Raw genomic sequence first — 18,602 nt, 5'->3', positions numbered from 1 at the left:
TTGCCCAGAACATTCCAGCTACGATTAAAAATACGTCGACGACCCGGAGAACGAAAGCGTTAGAATAAGATAAAAGATGGGCATTTAAACGAGTTACAACGTGTGTAACTGTGGTTGAGCGTTCTCGAAGCGAAAGTTATTAGAGTGCAAACAATTAATCCGTGAAACGTACACTAAATACTAAATAGTACAAAATATTGCTAATTAAACAATAGAAAACAATGGAATTTGCTTGAAATTGTTCTATTTAGTATTACTAAAGTTTCACGGTTATATTGTTTGCACTCTACGAGCAATCCAGACAAAATAGTTAATTAGTGAAAGAAAATAGAAAAACACTGGAGGAATTATTTCCCGTTCACTAGCATTATACTTCAAAGTTCACTCCTTTCCATGTGGGATATACATTAAAACGCAGATAAAAATCAAAATCGAGATTTTCTTTTCTTTTCTTTTTCTTTACACAGTTCAGTATGATCTTCAACTGAAAAATATTTTACCAAATTTAATAGCCAATTTTGACGTTGATATATATATATATCTATTTGGTTACCCTTTCGTCTCCCTGATGACGTCATAATTATATAATTTGCATATTGTATATCTCGGCAAAATATTCAATACAACAAATATATTGACAAACAAAAAGCGTAATTCAAGATTGCAACCTCAAACCATTAGGTGCACTTTATGACAGTAGGTACACATTATGGGATAAAAAACAAAAAGAGAAAAATCCATCCTGGAACAAACTAGATGTAATAAGACATGAAAAAGTGTACTTTTTCATAGAGTTATGCTCAGGTCAAACGTCGAACTTCACATGAGCCGAACCTAATTACATCAAAAAAGACCGCCTTGTTATCCATTGTTTCAATAGCTCTTATCGTAGATGAGCACGCCACCCCAACAAACCAGCGGTATCGTGATGAACGTAGCATCAAAACGAGCCTAAGGTACCTTATTTCTTGTCACTACAGCTTTCCAGATATCATGGTTTTCTTCTTTCCAACTGAATTAAAAAGAAAAATTTATTTATTTATTGACGTTGGATTTAGCTGTTATTCCCACGCCCCATACTTGAAATACTCCCATTTGAACTTCACATCTGCTCGATCATTCTTAAGGCGGATCACTCAAGGATGCTGGTCTTCGAGGCACGGTTATCGTAGACGTAGCACGACATCGTAGTCGTAGCACGACGCCTACGACCCACGATGGGGACGTGGGAGTCGTGGATCGTGGCATCGTAAGGTCGTAGCGTAGGTAGGATTGTGGGAGTCGTGGAATCGTGGGATTCGTAGGGTTCGTGGAATCGAGGGAATCGTAGTCAATATTAGTTTTTCATTCTTTTTTTAATTTCTAAACCGGGAATCCTGTTTGTTCATTGTGTACTTTAAAATGCACAGTCTCTACACACATTGAACTTGATAAATTTGCAATGCATGTTTGTTTTTTCTTCATTTCTTTTCAGAAGTTTCAACCACAATTGAACCTATATCTTGACACAACATATAATACGATAAATATCAGTATATTTGTAAACACACTCCTCTCCATGCCTTTATCGTAAACCGACTTATGCATCGGACTTACTGCATTATAGTCCGACAAGAATAGATTCAAGGTATCAGTACTGCGCGCAGTTTGTAATGTCAATCGAGCTGTGCATACCCGAGTATTAGTTGTATGGTGGATGTGAATTGTCTGCAAGTTTTGATCAGTTTCTCAACTCCTTATATGATGGCTTGTTGGAATCGAACCAACGTTTCTGAATGGATCAGAAACAACCATTAACCATTTTTTGGAGTGTAGTGCATGCCAATCAGTTGTATGTCATTTGTTTGAAGAGGTGCGTGGGTCCTGTAGTTTTTCTGTGAATATATATATATATATAACTGAACTGTAACAAATTTCTATTTACAAACTGGAACAAATAAAACGTGAAATGGACGTGAATTTAAAATATATCTACAAATGGGAGGATAAATGGAGGTGGGTCCTTCTGAACTTTTCGTCCTTCCTCCATTGATCGCCATGGTGAATCAATGTTAAAATAGTAAGGCAGTTTGAAATTGATCAAAGACTTATCACGAAGGTCCTGATAATATTCTCTTCCCCTTTTACAAAAGTTTCAAGTTAGCAGCAAACTCGTTATTATGTGTCTAGGGGTTTTACCTTGGTGTAAGGGAAGGTTCATTCAATATATTAGGAGAAGGACATACTTGTATCTAGTTTGAATGGGAGTGTTTTGATTTTTTTTTAAACTACAAGCTGGTAACTACAAAAAAGTGAAACTCTTAAAATTTAGTATTCTAAAGTTAGGAATCTTCACACACACACACACCCATCCCCTTGTAATATCAAATGAACCTTACCTTGGTATTACTACACAGGTGATTATAGAAAACCGCGCCCTCTCGTTGGTAAGCCACTGAACTGGCTGTCTTGCTACCTCGTGTTTAGTGTTCTTAGAGATCGTACACTAATTCACATGAATTGTTGTAATAATCACATGCGTAGTAATATTTGAAAAAATTATGGGACGCAGGCTCGGTGATTATCGTTGAAATGTTTTCTCTAATATGTATCGAACTACCGGTAAACCGTTAATCACCTTGTCTTCATCCAATAATTGTTAAAGAGGCATTTGGATGATGAAAAACCGTTTTTGTATAGTTCAAATAATTCAAATATTTTGAATTATATTTCATATTTTTCAATCTTCAATTATCATCATGAAAGCCAGATTGGCAACTTTTTTTATGATTGCGAAAATTTGATTTAAATATTAAAATATCAAAACTGGGGTTGAGTAAATGACGCGTCATGTAACCTCAACTTAGGTACTACAATTTTCCAACCAAAAATGTTTCGCCAGCCTGGCCTTCATAATAATAATTGAGTCACATCATCATCCAAATGCGACTTTAACCAATTTACGTGTAACGTACCAAGGTTAACGTTACACGTATGACAAGTGGCAGGACGTTTCGATTTCTAAGCCATAGTCGAGACTGCCAGCCAGCCATCTCTCCTCTTCGTAGTGCTACAGTCATCGTCGAACTTTTCCCTGCATCTTCTATGGAAAATCTACAATTGGACAACGAACAAACGAATCAATGAATTGCAGCACTTTAGTGATTTTATAGTGCATATTATTTTGGACATAATATTTATGGTTGTGCATTTACTTACAGCATCTTAAAGGTGTATGGCCCTTGCTCCCCTTCCATCAGTTGAAGGGAGATCTCTCCTGTGCTTAGGTAGAGCAAGAGCCTCCATTTCAGTCGCCCGCCATTCACAAGCCCCGAAAATTCAGGACTTGTCAATGGCACCCCTCGTGCCTTTGAGGAAATCATATCCTCTGAGGCTTCCTCTCCAATAGACCAGGTGTATGACCAGGCACCGAGTACTTCCTCTTGGTACCTGGTCATCGCTGTGGTAGGCTGAAATTCAATAATATAAGCAATGGTAAGCATTCCTGAAAGCATTCCTTGTATGACTAGACATACATAGCCGGCCTATATTAATAACGTTCTTTTTAAACGAAAATCCATTTTTATTGTTATATTCCTTAATTATAGTCTACACATATAAAATACTGGAATGTACCTTTGTCTTTAATAACACCATCATATCGCGGTGTTCTTTTATCAGGAGCTCGTTGTGGTTCTCCACGTTCGCGCTCTTGTGGAGCAGCATGTCTCCTTCATTACCACGAAAGTCGCATCCACGAACCTCACACTTCTGCACCCTGTTAGGGCACGTGAACATGTGCTGCGTGGCGTCGCATCTGTGACCACAAACATTAATTGAAATAATGTCTTAATAGTTTTAGACTTGACTGAGAATTGGAATTCCAATTTAATGTCTTAGGAAAAACATTTGAAAAGGCCATCACAAATACTCACATATCAACATTGTGGCTGTCATTTGGTCCCTTGAAATAGGGACAAACAACCTTCCGCTTCTTGCACTCGGTGCCTTTATGGTTGTTAATTGAAATTCTAGGAATTTCAAGTTGGCACCAAGTGCAAGTTGCAGGTCTGTATTGGCATTCTTTCTCGTGCCTTGCTGCTTTCCTCCTCTGCACCTTCACTTGGCACCCAACATTACGAAACCTGCAGTTTGCCAACCTAAACTGGCATTGGGTTAAGTGGAAGTCGTGTCCGTCCACTCTTCCCGCCCACGAACATCCGTCATTAAGGCACCTGGCAGACAGTGATGACACCAGCGTAGCCAGGCCAGGGACACATTGACGGATGCCGCGGATAGGGGCCTTCTACACGAAGGGCATTTCTGTCTGTCTTCTGGGCCATCTTTCAGCCTATCGACGCATGCGTCGCAAAACGTATGCCCACATTCCAATACGATTGGCTTTAACATCAGTGAGGTGCTAGGATATTTAAAGTAAAAAACAATGTCAGTCGTTCTGGGAATGATTTGTCTTAACATTAATATTCAGCGAATTTGAAATCGGTCCCTTATAATGTAACCAGCACAGTTTGTTTCTCTAGTTGGACCATTCCCTTAATGCAGAGAGAAGTAATTTCCCGCCCAGATCTAAGTAGCCACGCTTTCTCGCGTATTCATTTTCCATTGTCTACTTTGCCACGTTGCGTCTATCAAAACCACTATTGGGCCCGATGCGTAGGAAAATCAAACTCAAATCAGATCGAGATTCTCTAAACTTAAAGGGAAAAACCCGGAGGTAACCCACACATAGCAGCTGCCGTACGAATTGAAATAGCACTACTTAACACTTCAATTACTTCAAAAACGGCTACAAACTACCATTTGACCTTTCTTTGATTGACGTCCGCTGAAATGCTAGTCGGCGAAATACTGTGACCATGAGGGTCGCAATTCACTGCGATCGATTCTCAACATTACTCTATTCAAACTCAGACATTACACGGACTCGTTGTAATATTGGTTTTTGATTCTGTCAACTCAAATCATTATTTTATAATTTTGACTGGCGGAATTGAAAGTGCTCCAATCAAAGGATAACTAGCAACTACTGAGTTTGCAGAATATTGAGAATACCCGACACTTTAATATTGCTTAACATATTTATTGAAGCGGATTTGGAATACAATAACGAAGTTTTTGAAAGAAAAATAAAAACTTGGACACTTTTGACTTATCTGCCACGACGGAGGTATTAAAAACCATCAAATATACTAACAACAGTAACAAATAATCATTGAATTCTTACCAGACATCGCAAATAACCACCGTGTGGCTCCTTTCCATGACCAGGCACTCTCCCACAGTCCAGTTACTTTCATCGCCTGAATACATTATTATGAATGTAGAATGTAGAATGTAGGAATAAAACAGATAGAATATAATCGAGACCGTAAACCAAGATATAACTGCAATGAGTGTTTGATCAGTTGAGTTGTCACGCATGTGCTGTGGTATGCTGGATACCCGATACCCAGGTTATGTTTGACCTTTGTACTGGGGACTGTCAAATACATCTATTTAACAATTAGTCATCGAGTCCGCATGTTCTACGAGTCTTGTTTCGTACACCATGAGGGCGAGAGGTCTAATTTTTTTCAGTAGTAAAAACCTAGTAATCCGTCCAATAAAAGATGCAAAAAGCGTTGAAATTTTGATCTCAAAATCGACACTTTTCGCTACTATCACTAATATACCACTAGTAGCTCAGCCAATCAGAGGGCTGGATTGGTTATAGTATGTAAATATGTTTTTACTAATAAAATGTGGTTTATGCTCTATAGGACTTTCTTGGAACTTTGAGGCTGAAAAAAAAATTAGAATTTTCACACATTCATCTTTTTCATTGTACTTACCACTAGTATTAGGAAAATGAATATTTATTTCTAGTCGCAAATGACAGTCTATGACAAAGCTATAAGTAGGGGGTGGGAGAATCAAAAAATAAATACTTCCATTCAAATTAGAATTACAGAAAATATTTATTCCATGTAAAATTTATTTATTTCCTGTCAAGGTATGAAAATTCTATGCAAAAGAAAGAGCGCGTAATCCAAACTCGTCACCTGCAACATCGGTTTTCGTATTCTCTCATTTCCGGCCGCACGCATCTTGTCAATGAATGTTCTAAAAGTAAAGTTATTAAGTCTAAAGTCCAACCTAATAAATAAACAGTAACTGGTATATTTCAGATATATATAAAATATCAAAAACTTTTTTTGGCTATCTTCAATTAAATGTATCCGAAGTATAAAAAAATGTATCCTATATGAATCATGCTAGCTAAAAGATAATTCACTGTGCTGCACCCTTTAGTTACACATGCTTTGCATATTTTTTGATTATGTCATTCAATACTACAAAAAAAAAAAAAAAAAAAAAAAGAAATTCGATCCTTGAGCATCATTCCCTAACTTGACGGCAACGTGCTAAGAATACTCCCGATCGCGCACATTATTTTACAATGGATTTCAGTCCTTCTTCAGCGAATGGTCGGCCTTATAAAAAAAAATTCATATTGCTACAAGAAATGGTAGCTTGCATACCAAGAGGGGGCAACTTCGACAGCTTGGTAGCAGCCGGTAGGGTGAGGGACATCACCTTCTATTCCAGCTTTTCCAGCCAACAGATGTTTGACCTCATCAAGGCTGGAATACCGGCTGCTGCCCAGCTTGATCCAAACGGGTAAGTGATGAATGTTATCGCGGAACATATTCTTTAAAAAAGCTTTTATTATAATTAACGCGTTCGTCAAGTATTCAGTGATCGTGATTTGGAATATTTCCTCGCCTAGAATAAGCTTGTTCAGATCGAGCAGCAGAGGAACTTCTGTGGAGAGAATCTCCAACGGCATCGTTGGGGGACGAGAGCTCTTGTCCGGCCTCAAAGGTTCGAAGTCGGACAAGGTCTTGATGTTCAACGAACCACGGAGATCCTCAGGTAAGTCAGTAGCATCTAAAAATCTAAAAATCTAAAAATATTGTCATATATCCTTACGGGGGAGGGGTGGGGGAGAGTGGGGAAGTAAACAAAAGAATCTAAACTGGACTACCTGTGAAATAACACTGACACAAAACAGCGCGGGCGTTGACACAAGAATCAGTACAAGTGAAAATGAAATACGGTTATATTATTACTGCATGGAAGCATGGATCGTATGGCTCTTTTATTATCAATGGTGGAAGGCTTGTTTAGAAGTGGAGGATCTAACTTCCAAACGGATGAGACATATACGTTATTCAATAAGAAATATCCTTAACGAGAGTTTAATTTATCAACTAAGGGATTTTCAAACTTATTGGAAGGGCTTTTTCCTTAACCGTATTTCTAAAATGCTATTGACTAGTTCGTTACTGTGTATATTTCTACAAGATTTCGTCATTTTTTTCAATAAAAAGTTTCCTTCAACTAATTAATGGTTTTCAAGACTTTGAAATCACTATACTATATTACTTTATACGTATAGCTCTGTTCATCAGGGGGAGGCGGCCAATGGCACATGTATAAGCTGATGAAGATATATGTGTCTGTCTTGAACATATTTGCTAAACTTATCTACTTCTACATAATTATACATTTATTAAAATACCTTCCTTTTTTGTTTGTTTATAGATTCTCCACTGCCGTCACCACCATCATCTCCAGACAGATTGGGAGTAACTGGTAATTACATGTATGACAATAAGTGTCTGACTTAAACCACCTACTTCTACAGGAATATGAGCTCATTTTTCTGGCATACCTTCTTGTTTTATTTTTACATAGGTTTTCCATTGCCACCTCCCTCACCACCTTCATCTCCTGTGGGCAACAGGAGAGCAAGAGCAGCTGGTAAGTACACTTATGGCAATATGTTCCAGGATAATTTCTTAATATTTACTTGATATGTACTTCTACAGCATTATTTATTTCTTAGAATAACTTCTTGTTTTATTTTTACATAGGTTCTTTATCGCCACCCCCCATCACACCTGTGGGCAACAGGAGAGCAAGAGCAGCTGGTAAGTACACTTATGGCAATATGTTCCAGGATAATTTCTTAATGTTTACTTAATATGTACTTCTACAGCATTATTTATTTCTTAGAATAACTTCTTGTTTTATTTTTTACATAGGTTCTTTATCGCCACCCCCCATCACACCTGTGGGCAACAGGAGAGCAAGAGCAGCTGGTAAGTACACTTATGGCAATATGTTCCAGGATAATTTCTTAATATTTACTTAATATGTACTTCTACAGCATTATTTATTTCTTAGAATAACTTCTTGTTTTATTTTTTACATAGGTTCTTTATCGCCACCCCCCATCACACCTGTGGGCAACAGGAGAGCAAGAGCAGCTGGTAAGTACACTTATGGCAATATGTTCCAGGATAATTTCTTAATATTTACTTAATATGTACTTCTACAGCATTATTTATTTCTTAGAATAACTTCTTGTTTTATTTTTACATAGGTTCTTTATTGCCACCCCCCATCACACCTGTGGGCAACAGGAGAGCAAGAGCAGCTGGTAAGTACACTTATGGCAATATGTTCCAGGATAATTTCTTAATATTTACTTGATATGTACTTCTACAGCATTATTTATTTCTTAGAATAACTTCTTGTTTTATTTTTTACATAGGTTCTTTATCGCCACCCCCCCATCACACCTGTGGGCAACAGGAGAGCAAGGGCAGCTGGTAAGTACACTTATGGCAATATGTTCCAGGATAATTTCTTAATATGTACTTAATATGTACTTCTACAGCATTATTTATTTCTTAGAATAACTTCTTGTTTTATTTTTTACATAGGTTCTTTATCGCCACCCCCCATCACACCTGTGGGCAACAGGAGAGCAAGAGCAGCTGGTAAGTACACTTATGGCAATATGTTCCAGGATAATTTCTTAATATTTACTTGATATGTACTTCTACAGCATTATTTATTTCTTAGAATAACTTCTTGTTTTACTACATAGGTTCTCCATCGCCACCCCCCCATCACACCTGTGGGCAACAGGAGAGCAAGGGCAGCTGGTAAGTACACTTATGGCAATATGTTCCAGGATAATTTCTTAATATTTACTTAATATGTACTTCTACAGCATTATTTATTTCTTAGAATAACTTCTTGTTTTATTTTTTACATAGGTTCTTTATCGCCACCCCCCATCACACCTGTGGGCAACAGGAGAGCAAGAGCAGCTGGTAAGTACACTTATGGCAATATGTTCCAGGATAATTTCTTAATATTTACTTGATATGTACTTCTACAGCATTATTTATTTCTTAGAATAACTTCTTGTTTTACTACATAGGTTCTCCATCGCCACCCCCCATCACACCTGTGGGCAACAGGAGAGCAAGGGCAGCTGGTAAGTACACTTATGGCAATATGTTCCAGGATAATTTCTTAATATTTACTTAATATGTACTTCTACAGCATTATTTATTTCTTAGAATAACTTCTTGTTTTATTTTTTACATAGGTTCTTTATCGCCACCCCCCATCACACCTGTGGGCAACAGGAGAGCAAGAGCAGCTGGTAAGTACACTTATGGCAATATGTTCCAGGATAATTTCTTAATATTTACTTGATATGTACTTCTACAGCATTATTTATTTCTTAGAATAACTTCTTGTTTTACTACATAGGTTCTCCATCGCCACCCCCCATCACACCTGTGGGCAACAGGAGAGCAAGGGCAGCTGGTAAGTACACTTATGGCAATATGTTCCAGGATAATTTCTTAATATTTACTTAATATGTACTTCTACAGCATTATTTATTTCTTAGAATAACTTCTTGTTTTATTTTTTACATAGGTTCTTTATCGCCACCCCCCATCACACCTGTGGGCAACAGGAGAGCAAGAGCAGCTGGTAAGTACACTTATGGCAATATGTTCCAGGATAATTTCTTAATATTTACTTGATATGTACTTCTACAGCATTATTTATTTCTTAGAATAACTTCTTGTTTTACTACATAGGTTCTCCATCGCCACCCCCCATCACACCTGTGGGCAACAGGAGAGCAAGGGCAGCTGGTAAGTACACTTATGGCAATATGTTCCAGGATAATTTCTTAATATTTACTTAATATGTACTTCTACAGCATTATTTATTTCTTAGAATAACTTCTTGTTTTATTTTTTACATAGGTTCTTTATCGCCACCCCCCATCACACCTGTGGGCAACAGGAGAGCAAGAGCAGCTGGTAAGTACACTTATGGCAATATGTTCCAGGATAATTTCTTAATATTTACTTGATATGTACTTCTACAGCATTATTTATTTCTTAGAATAACTTCTTGTTTTATTTTTACATAGGTTCTCCATCGCCACCCCCCATCACACCTGTGGGCAACAGGAGAGCAAGAGCAGCTGGTTTTTCCGGAAATGGTGAGAGTGTACATGAATAAGAGATTGGACATATGAAGAAATTAAATGTTTTTATGATAATTATTGCTTTTTAGATGCTCTAAATCAGTATCTATATTTGTATTTATATCTTTTTCGTATACTAAACATCGTCACTTATCCTTATTAGATATTGAAACAGATGAGGAAGACACGGATGAAGGTTTGTGTATTTCTAAAACCAAAACCTTTATTTAATGTGTTATTATTCAAACTCTTCCTTTTTTTATTTCATTAGCAAGTATCACTGGGATAATTTGATATTGCTCATTATTGTTGTTATTCCACCGGGGACTATTCTACAAGGGCTTGGTAGGAGGTGTTCCTATAATGGACATACTCTATTTACGACAGGAAAAAATAATGCCAATTATTATATCCTGGTTATATGACAGCTATATGGTCCTTGAGATGGTTTGGAGATGCTGTTTCAATGTATTCTTTATATAAGATTAATACAGTGTATGTTAGCTCTAGGATTGTTATTTGATGCCACTTACTGACGAGCTTGGCCATGGGTTATTAATAGAGTAGATATCCTGAATATGACAAAAAACGCAGAACATTTTGAAGAGTAGAAATGGATACACTGTTGTTTTTATTGTTTTTATAGAACAGCTGATCCCGTGCAGCCCGAAAGTGGGATTTCTTGGGAGGGGCATGAAGGGTAAGAATATTGCAAGTTATTTAGTAAAAATAAATATTGTTTGATAATATCATAACATATTCAGTCCTGGTATCATTAAGTAATATTTCAAATTATGTATCTATAGGTATTGATTATGTTCCTTTTATTCAAATGCCAATAATCTTCAGTAAAGAACTGTCATACACCTTCTGTCTGCTGTATTTGTTTGTTTGTTTCTTCATTTCCAGTTTCTTGATTCTGTTCTTATGAAAATAATTAAGCTTATTTTCCTTATTAGATATGAATCAATTACAATTCCAAATTAAACATTATTTTATGCCAATTGCTTATATTCATGTTCTGCTTATTCTTTTATCTATTATCATTAAGTTTCTAACTCAAAAAACATTTTGTGCTTTTCTCTTAGTTGGGTCCCTGGCTGAAACCTCTGCACAGTTCATTAGAGAATCACACAAAGCTGGTATGCTATTGTAATTACTACAGTCCGTTTTTGATAGTATAAGGAAGTAACCACGCACAAAGCAATTCATCTGAGGCACCAGGGAAACAAAATAGTACATTAGGTTTACCTATTTGTTTTCCTTGAGACTCGTCTTGAATTGCTTTGTGCGTGATCAACAAACAATGTGTAATGCTGTGTTCACCGATGAATAAAGCTTTATAATCAATTGATAGTTACTGTATATTAATAAGGTATAATAATTATTATCTAGTGCATGATTTGGACTACATCCACAGCATGTGTGGAGGGGATCTGATTTTTCTTCCTCCAGGGTATAATGAGGTACTGTAATTTTTATCTATTATTAGCTATAATTTATATATGAAGCTATAACATTTTCGTTTCAACAACTTTTTCTGGGATGCATAAATGGTTCTCATGTTAATGTTTTTTTTGTTACTCAAATTTTTTACAGGCCTGTTATCATGCCATCAATCTGGCAAGGCCATTTTTGGCGATAGTGACCACAGGAATGGGTGGCGAATTCGAACGTCTCTGCAGGTAAATGGGACTTAGGTAAAATTTATATCAAATGAAATATTAAAAACCAATAGTATTAAAATATCGGATGTGTTTTAAAATTTAAGGTCTCTAAATATCATAAGCAAAGACGCTTCCATGGCCAAGCAGAACTTTCCTCTGCTGTTCTATGCAAAAGCAGGAACAGTAGATGGTGAAGAAAGTAAGTTAATATCTTTTTGACTGGCTCCTATCATAAATCCTATTTGATTTTGTAATATTTGTTTTTGCGTATTAGGAAATGATGCCATTCAGAAGATTTAGTCCCCTCCATGCAATATTCATGTTCATTCTCTTTAAAATATTCATATTCAACCTCATATCAATTGAACCTTCCCTGGTAAAACATGATCTGCAAGTTTAATGAACCAATAGCTTTAAAAATCATTGATAATGTATAAGCATTTTGTCCCTAGTGGAGTGATTAAGGTCTGAAAAGGTTTGACATCATGAACATATGCTTATATTGCAAATTGGCTCCTACATGTACAAAAGCCTTATGAGAAAGTCAGTGAGTTCTTGAAATATTAATAATGCATTTTTTTAAACAGTTTTATCAAGATACACCAGCAGTGGTCACTGCCATGGTCTGGATGTATTTCTATGCGTGCCAGACCAGAGTGAAGACCTGAGTCTTGTGATTCATGAATATGGTTAGTAATGATGCATATTGTAGTAGCATTGAAACTATGGTTTCACTGAGACAAAGTACAATCTTTGAAAACTGTTTTGGAATAATGCAAATAAAGTTAATACCTTATGGTAAACAAAGGTTATATCTATTTCCTTGGCTATTTATGGGGGATGTATGAGTAGCAAAATGGACTTCCTTCTCGCCATAATTAACAGTCATGAGCAACATGTGATTATAATAACATGGTATTTCTGACAGGTTTTGAATGAACTCATGGTTGACTCCAGGAATTAAAAAAGGGGGGTTCAGAAAATTTTCAAAACCTCATCAATCAGTCTTAATGAAACAAGGGAACAAAAAAATTGTGTATTCTCAAAATTGATTTTATATTCATGCTGGCAAAAAGGAGCGACATGACCTCATCATCTCCCCCTGGAACTTCTAAATTATTAATAAAAACTGAATTGTCAACAGGTGCAGACTTCAATGGCATTTTGAATGCCATTGCCAATTGTTCAACGACCCTGGACAACTACAGGGCATTGAGGTATAATATTAATAATTAGGTGTATAACAATATAATAGTACTTATAATTTGAAACATTTCCACTAGTTATATACCAAAATTGTACGGATACTGTCTATGGAATATAGGGTAATATTAAGTACTTTTACATATTGGTTTGGTCTTTCAAAGTACGTTCAGACTGCCTTTAATCAATTTTCTTACATCAAAGCCAAGGATATCTATTTTCACATTTGCATACAACATTTTTCCATTCTTCAGTTTTTATTTACTTTTTTTTCAGTTTTTATTTACTTTTTTTTCGTGTTTTAGGAACCAGCAAAGCCAGCACAGAGGAAATGTGAGTACCCTATAAAGTTCTTCAAATGTTAAATAACCTAATTACAACACAAAAGACAATAAATTGCTTTCCTTCCCCTCAAATTAATGTCAAGGAATACTGACGTGTTGTTAAAGCAAGGAGGGGAAGTACATGGGAATAACTATGTACAATAAACTGTTTTTCAAATTCAGATATCATATTATGTTGTGCCTCATATTTGAGTTCCATAACAAAAATCTCACCAAATTATTACAATTTCCATTAGGTAATTCAAGTTGACTCTGAAGAAGAAGTAGGAGATAGTGAGGTAAGTAAAGGTTTTTTACTTATGAAGTTTTTAAGGGGTAAGGTGTTGAGACATCTGGAACTGAGGACTGAAGGTTTAAGGGGTAAGGTGTTGAGACATCTGGAACCGAGGACTGAAGGTTTGAGGGGTAAGGTGTTGAGACATCTGGAACCGAGGACTGAAGGTTTGAGGGGTAAGGTGTTGAGACATCTGGAACCGAGGACTGAAGGTTTAACGGGTAAGGTGTTGAGACATCTGGAACCGAGGACTGAAGGTTTGAGGGGTAAGGTGTTGAGACATCTGGAACCGAGGACTGAAGGTTTGAGGGGTAAGGTGTTGAGACATCTGGAACCTAGGACTGAAAGTTTAAGGGGTAAGGTGTTGAGACATCTGGAACCGAGGACTGAAGGTTTAAGGGGTAAGGTGTTGAGACATCTGGAACCGAGGACTGAAAGTTTGAGGGGTAAGGTGTTGAGACATCTGGAACCGAGGACTGAAGGTTTAAGGGGTAAGGTGTTGAGACATCTGGAACCGAGGACTGAAGGTTTAAGGGGTAAGGTGTTGAGACATCTGGAACCGAGGACTGAAGGTTTAAGGGGTAAGGTGTTGAGACATCTGGAACCGAGGACTGAAAGTTTGAGGGGTAAGGTGTTGAGACATCTGGAACCAAGGACTGAAGGTTTGAGGGGTAAGGTGTTGAGACATCTGGAACCGAGGACTGAAGGTTTAAGGGGTAAGGTGTTGAGACATCTGGAACCGAGGACTGAAAGTTTGAGGGGTAAGGTGTTGAGACATCTGGAACCGAGGACTGAAAGTTTTAGGGGTAAGGTGTTGAGACATCTGGAACCGAGGACTGAAGGTTTGAGGGGTAAGGTGTTGAGACATCTGGAACCGAGGACTGAAGGTTTAAGGGGTAAGGTGTTGAGACATCTGGAACCGAGGACTGAAGGTTTAAGGGGTAAGGTGTTGAGACATCTGGAACCGAGGACTTAAATACTTGGTTTTTGATATTCATATTTCAAAAATCAGTACTTGTGTAAAAATGAATAAGTAATATACAGTATTCATTACAATGCTTTGACATTGCTCATAGTACTGTAGATATTGCTTATTTATTTTTTAATATATGCTTCCCTACTTTTTTTTTCTTTTTTTTTTTTTCAGGTTCAGTTTGGAGGACTTGTCTCTCCTTCATCAACAGGAGATGAGTCAACATTAATTGAAGGTTAATATTTGAAGTATGGCTTTGATACATCTGATACATTTATGGTTTTGGTACATCTGCTCAGATCACATTTTCCTGTGATTCACCAAAGAAGAGTAGTACAGATATTACTGTTATGCAAAACTGTAATGACTGAAATTGAAAATATCAAAAAACCATGTTTAGATAATAAGAAAAAATTCCTGTGTTTATGACTAACATTTTGCTGTTGCTTTTTTGTAGAAAATGAACTACTTCCGCAAAAAGGGAAGGAAGGAAGGAAATGAAAGACAAGGAGAAGAGGAAAATGGGAGGAGAAAAAGAGGGAACGGGCGTCAGTTGGAGATAGGAAAGGGAGGAAATGGAGAAGATAGAAGGAGGAAAGGGAGATGAGCAAGTGAGAAGTATATGGAAAGGGCGAAAGGTTAGACGGGGGAACGGGCGAAAGGTGCCGTTCTGCTCGTTCTCCTGCTCTCCCTGCGTCTCGTTCTCCATCTCCCCTCTCCCCTTCTCCCCGCTCCGCCGGCCCGTTCTTCCCCTTCCTACCCGGTCGTCCCCCTCCTCTGTCCCAACAGGAAAAATTACGAACCTCGAAATCAACAGCAGAATCTCATAAGAAGAAGTAATGAAGTACAAGGAACTCAAAATTCAAACAAGGGCTAAATTGGAATGAAAGGACTGAAAAGTAATGTGACAATTTAGCTCTTTTCGAATTTTAAGTTCCTTTTCCTTCATTATTCTGCTCAGAGGGAAATGGAGGAAGAAAATCAGAAGAATAGAAAGAGAAAATGGAAAAGGTTAGAGTGGCACACACTAAACCCATAAAACAAAAACAACTTTTAATAATACACAGTGACAACTGATAAAATAAAACAAATGATTCTTTATGGAAATGTCATTAATAGTGTTCATGGGTTTAGTATGTGAACTCTACAACTGAATCGCTAAATCTTAAGTGTTCATGTATATAGTTTGTTTATATAAAGTTTGTGTTAGTGGGCAAGGAGTTGAATGTGCCTACCTTGGTGATTGATATCAGGATGTTTTTTTTGTCCTATAGCCAATTATTCAGTGAATTAAATAAAGGTTTATGATTTTAATATACATAGGAAACAAGGAGAATATTTCTTTCATCAGAAAAAGGAAAAGTGGTTACTAAATATCAATAATATTATTCATGTGACAATGTGATTTCCACACTGTCTGAACATTGCTATGATCATGTAATACTCTGTAACTATATATTTAACCCAATAAAGATTTTTAAAGTGATTTTTGAAGTTTCGAAAATTTCAATGCTCCAAATGGGTATAAGGGAAAATGATCAGGCGAGGCACACATAGATGAACTATAAAAATATGGGATTGAGATGATAATAAGGCTTGGGCATGGACCATTGCAAACATTTCAAACTGGGAACTAAATAAATTTTGAATGAGAAATGAAATGGAATTTATACTCCCTTCACAGTGGCCAAATGCAGCAGTAGATTGACTCATTTCCATTTTTTTGCCTATTGTTCCCAAATTTCCAAAACTTTTAAGTACCATCATTCAGTGTTAGCCCACTCCATCACCGATTTGTAGGTTTCTTTGGTATACTTGATCTAATAACCCTGTACACGAACAGTGAACCCAATCTATGTATGTATTAAAATAAATGAGAAAAGTCTGTCATTATTATCTTTTGTTTGTTTGGGGGTTATTTTTTTCTGCTTTTTTTTTTGTTTTTGTTTTGTTTTGTTGTTTGTTTGTTTGTTTGTTTTTTGATTTGTTTCTTTTTTTTTTTTTTTTTGGCAACTGTTAAAAAGTTGTCCAGTAATATTTTGAAGCTTTCTGAATTTTGAAACAAAGATGTAATATTTATTGTAGTTACAATTTTTCAAATCAATTTTTTTTTAAAAATTAGGAAATATAATCAAAATCATTCATATCTTTATATTTATATATATATAGTTTTTTTAGTTTTAATAGGAATTATTCAAGTGAAAATAAAATGAAAATTCGTTAATTATGCATTTGATAGTAGTACACTCAACAAAATTACTCGACGTGATTGGTCGAGAGAAGTACAATTATAGCGTAAATTGTACTCCGTAGGAGTATCGAATTAAGTCGCTATGGCAACACGGCCAAAACAATGTCAAAACAATTATTTTCTATCATTTTGTACTTAAAAAACATATGAATATAATTTTAAAGCTGCAAGAACTAATCTTTTTTATGCATTTCAGTTGCGCGATGGACTGAAAATCGGCCGCGAAATAGACAAATATGAACGGCGGTCGCTTCGCATTTTTTTTACTGAAATTTTATTGAGTGAACTATAACAAAAAAAATCGCACGATCTCGAGTACAAATATGGAAATTAATAGACACGAGTAATGTTTTGAATGTTCTTGTACTTGCACGAGCCTTTAGGCACCGCAGAGACGGGGGGTTGGGGGGTTGGCAGCCCCTCTTTTTCCCAAATATCCACGAAAGTTTCCAATCACAGCCCCCCACGGTTTTGACTGGTCTCCATATTTCTATTCTATAGCCCCCTCCATACCCCCCCCCCCCAACCCCACTTTTTAGTGAACGTCTGCCGATTTCCATCCTGCGCAAATATCTGTACCGTATGCAAAGGTTCAAACATACCATCATGGCGGAGCCGGAGTTGATTTCGAAAGGTGAGGGGTGTTGTGGTTTTTGTTTGGGGGGTAGGTAAGCATGGTGTTATGTGAGATATCTCTGTTGTTTTGGGCGGTAAATTAGCACAGTGGTGTTTTCGCACCGAACGGTAGTAGGTCTTATAAAACGGCTGGGAGGTATTGGCGGCCTCTGGGTTCTATTACTGTTAGCAGTGGTGGGTGGGTGTCATCAGGTTCCCCCACGTACGGGCGAGACAAAAAAGAGCGAGCAAAAAGGTGTTCGGCAACCTTTGTTTTTGAGAACTTGCGATGCTGTTGGTGTTGTCATGAAAAAAAAATAATAAATAATAAATCACGATAGGGGGGATTGCTCTCATAGGGGGGATTGCAACACCCAAAAACCCACCCTAGATCCGCCACTGGATACTGACTCACAATCAATATAAATAGTTTTTGGGGAAAATTGCGAGTACTTGTACAGCAAAAACTGAAACTTAAATTGCAAAATCTTGCAAAAAACCAAGAAATATAATTAATGAAAGTTACTAGTAATCCATTTTGGCGAGCAAATACCGAAACTAACTGAACGAGTGCAGGTTATATTTTTGGCCACAGACCGAAGGAAACGAACGTTCCAAATCGAGCGTATCTATCGGCCTCAGTCGAGTACAATTGCTCTCGTTTTAATAACTACAAACAAACGAAAATTTCGAGGGAACGAAAGAAAAACGAGCACGACTTCGCCTTCAGGTCCTTGTGGACATATACTTTATAGGTTGTACTCGACCAAGCACAAGGAATAACGTGCACCTGGAGAAGAGGGAGCTCTCCTGAAGTTGCTGTACTTTGGAGTTCGAGATTGGGAACCGAAACAAAGCGACCGTTAGGGACTAGTCATAAACAGGCGCGGGGAGGGGGGGGGGGGGGGTGGGGGTGGGGGG

At 37.1% G+C, this 18,602-nt stretch overlaps 3 protein-coding genes and 1 long non-coding RNA gene across 4 annotated transcripts; all 4 read left to right on the top strand.

Moving 5' to 3' along the window:
* Positions 1-6,406: 6,406 nt before the first annotated feature.
* LOC148911883 (uncharacterized) lies at positions 6,407-7,387 on the top strand. The gene is made up of 3 exons (XM_089028334.1): positions 6,407-6,660; positions 6,770-6,915; positions 7,374-7,387. The coding sequence occupies exons 1-3, from the start codon at positions 6,440-6,442 to the stop codon at positions 7,385-7,387; spliced, it is 381 nt and encodes a 126-aa protein (XP_088884460.1). The 5' UTR covers positions 6,407-6,439.
* On the top strand, positions 7,042-8,151 carry LOC148911882 (uncharacterized). Its single transcript, XM_089028333.1, has 4 exons — positions 7,042-7,638; positions 7,741-7,806; positions 7,920-7,976; positions 8,091-8,151. The coding sequence occupies exons 1-4, from the start codon at positions 7,475-7,477 to the stop codon at positions 8,149-8,151; spliced, it is 348 nt and encodes a 115-aa protein (XP_088884459.1). The 5' UTR covers positions 7,042-7,474.
* A 460-nt stretch (positions 8,152-8,611) lies between these two features.
* Positions 8,612-8,959, top strand: LOC148911881 (uncharacterized). The gene is made up of 3 exons (XR_016119497.1): positions 8,612-8,660; positions 8,775-8,831; positions 8,942-8,959. It is a non-coding gene; the product is annotated as an uncharacterized LOC148911881 (long non-coding RNA).
* A 4-nt stretch (positions 8,960-8,963) lies between these two features.
* On the top strand, positions 8,964-15,070 carry LOC148911880 (uncharacterized). The gene is made up of 20 exons (XM_089028547.1): positions 8,964-8,999; positions 9,114-9,170; positions 9,281-9,337; positions 9,452-9,508; positions 9,619-9,675; positions 9,790-9,846; positions 9,957-10,013; positions 10,128-10,184; positions 10,298-10,369; positions 10,518-10,550; positions 11,001-11,054; positions 11,443-11,496; positions 11,750-11,820; positions 11,954-12,039; positions 12,126-12,220; positions 12,609-12,710; positions 13,166-13,238; positions 13,530-13,557; positions 13,805-13,846; positions 14,990-15,070. Exons 11-20 carry the CDS (start codon positions 11,048-11,050, stop codon positions 15,053-15,055), a joined length of 624 nt encoding a protein of 207 aa, XP_088884673.1. The 5' UTR covers positions 8,964-8,999; positions 9,114-9,170; positions 9,281-9,337; positions 9,452-9,508; positions 9,619-9,675; positions 9,790-9,846; positions 9,957-10,013; positions 10,128-10,184; positions 10,298-10,369; positions 10,518-10,550; positions 11,001-11,047; the 3' UTR covers positions 15,056-15,070.
* The last annotated feature ends 3,532 nt before the right edge of the window (positions 15,071-18,602 follow it).

This window comes from Actinia tenebrosa, unplaced genomic scaffold (genome assembly GCF_029948245.1).
Source record: "Actinia tenebrosa isolate PJP-AT-01 unplaced genomic scaffold, QUT_ActTen_1.0 PGA_scaffold12__29_contigs__length_12842862, whole genome shotgun sequence".
NCBI classification, from domain to species: Eukaryota; Metazoa; Cnidaria; class Anthozoa; order Actiniaria; family Actiniidae; genus Actinia; species Actinia tenebrosa.
Note: the sequence above shows the minus strand (reverse complement) of the source record. Positions and strands in the feature narration are given on the sequence as shown.

What these genes read in the sequence shown, in the direction of transcription:
- LOC148911883 (XM_089028334.1), top strand. Translation starts at nt 6,440, where the DNA reads ATGGATTTCAGTCCTTCTTCAGCGAATGGTCGGCCTTATAAAAAAAAA. An exon ending in GCCCAGCTTGATCCAAACGG is followed by an intron (nt 6,661 to 6,769) that starts GTAAGTGATGAA and finishes TTCCTCGCCTAG; the next exon opens with AATAAGCTTGTTCAGATCGA.
- LOC148911882 (XM_089028333.1), top strand. Translation starts at nt 7,475, where the DNA reads ATGTATAAGCTGATGAAGATATATGTGTCTGTCTTGAACATATTTGCT. An exon ending in AGACAGATTGGGAGTAACTG is followed by an intron (nt 7,639 to 7,740) that starts GTAATTACATGT and finishes ATTTTTACATAG; the next exon opens with GTTTTCCATTGCCACCTCCC. An exon ending in CAGGAGAGCAAGAGCAGCTG is followed by an intron (nt 7,977 to 8,090) that starts GTAAGTACACTT and finishes TTTTTTACATAG; the next exon opens with GTTCTTTATCGCCACCCCCC.
- LOC148911880 (XM_089028547.1), top strand. An exon ending in TTCCTCCAGGGTATAATGAG is followed by an intron (nt 11,821 to 11,953) that starts GTACTGTAATTT and finishes AATTTTTTACAG; the next exon opens with GCCTGTTATCATGCCATCAA. An exon ending in GAATTCGAACGTCTCTGCAG is followed by an intron (nt 12,040 to 12,125) that starts GTAAATGGGACT and finishes TTAAAATTTAAG; the next exon opens with GTCTCTAAATATCATAAGCA.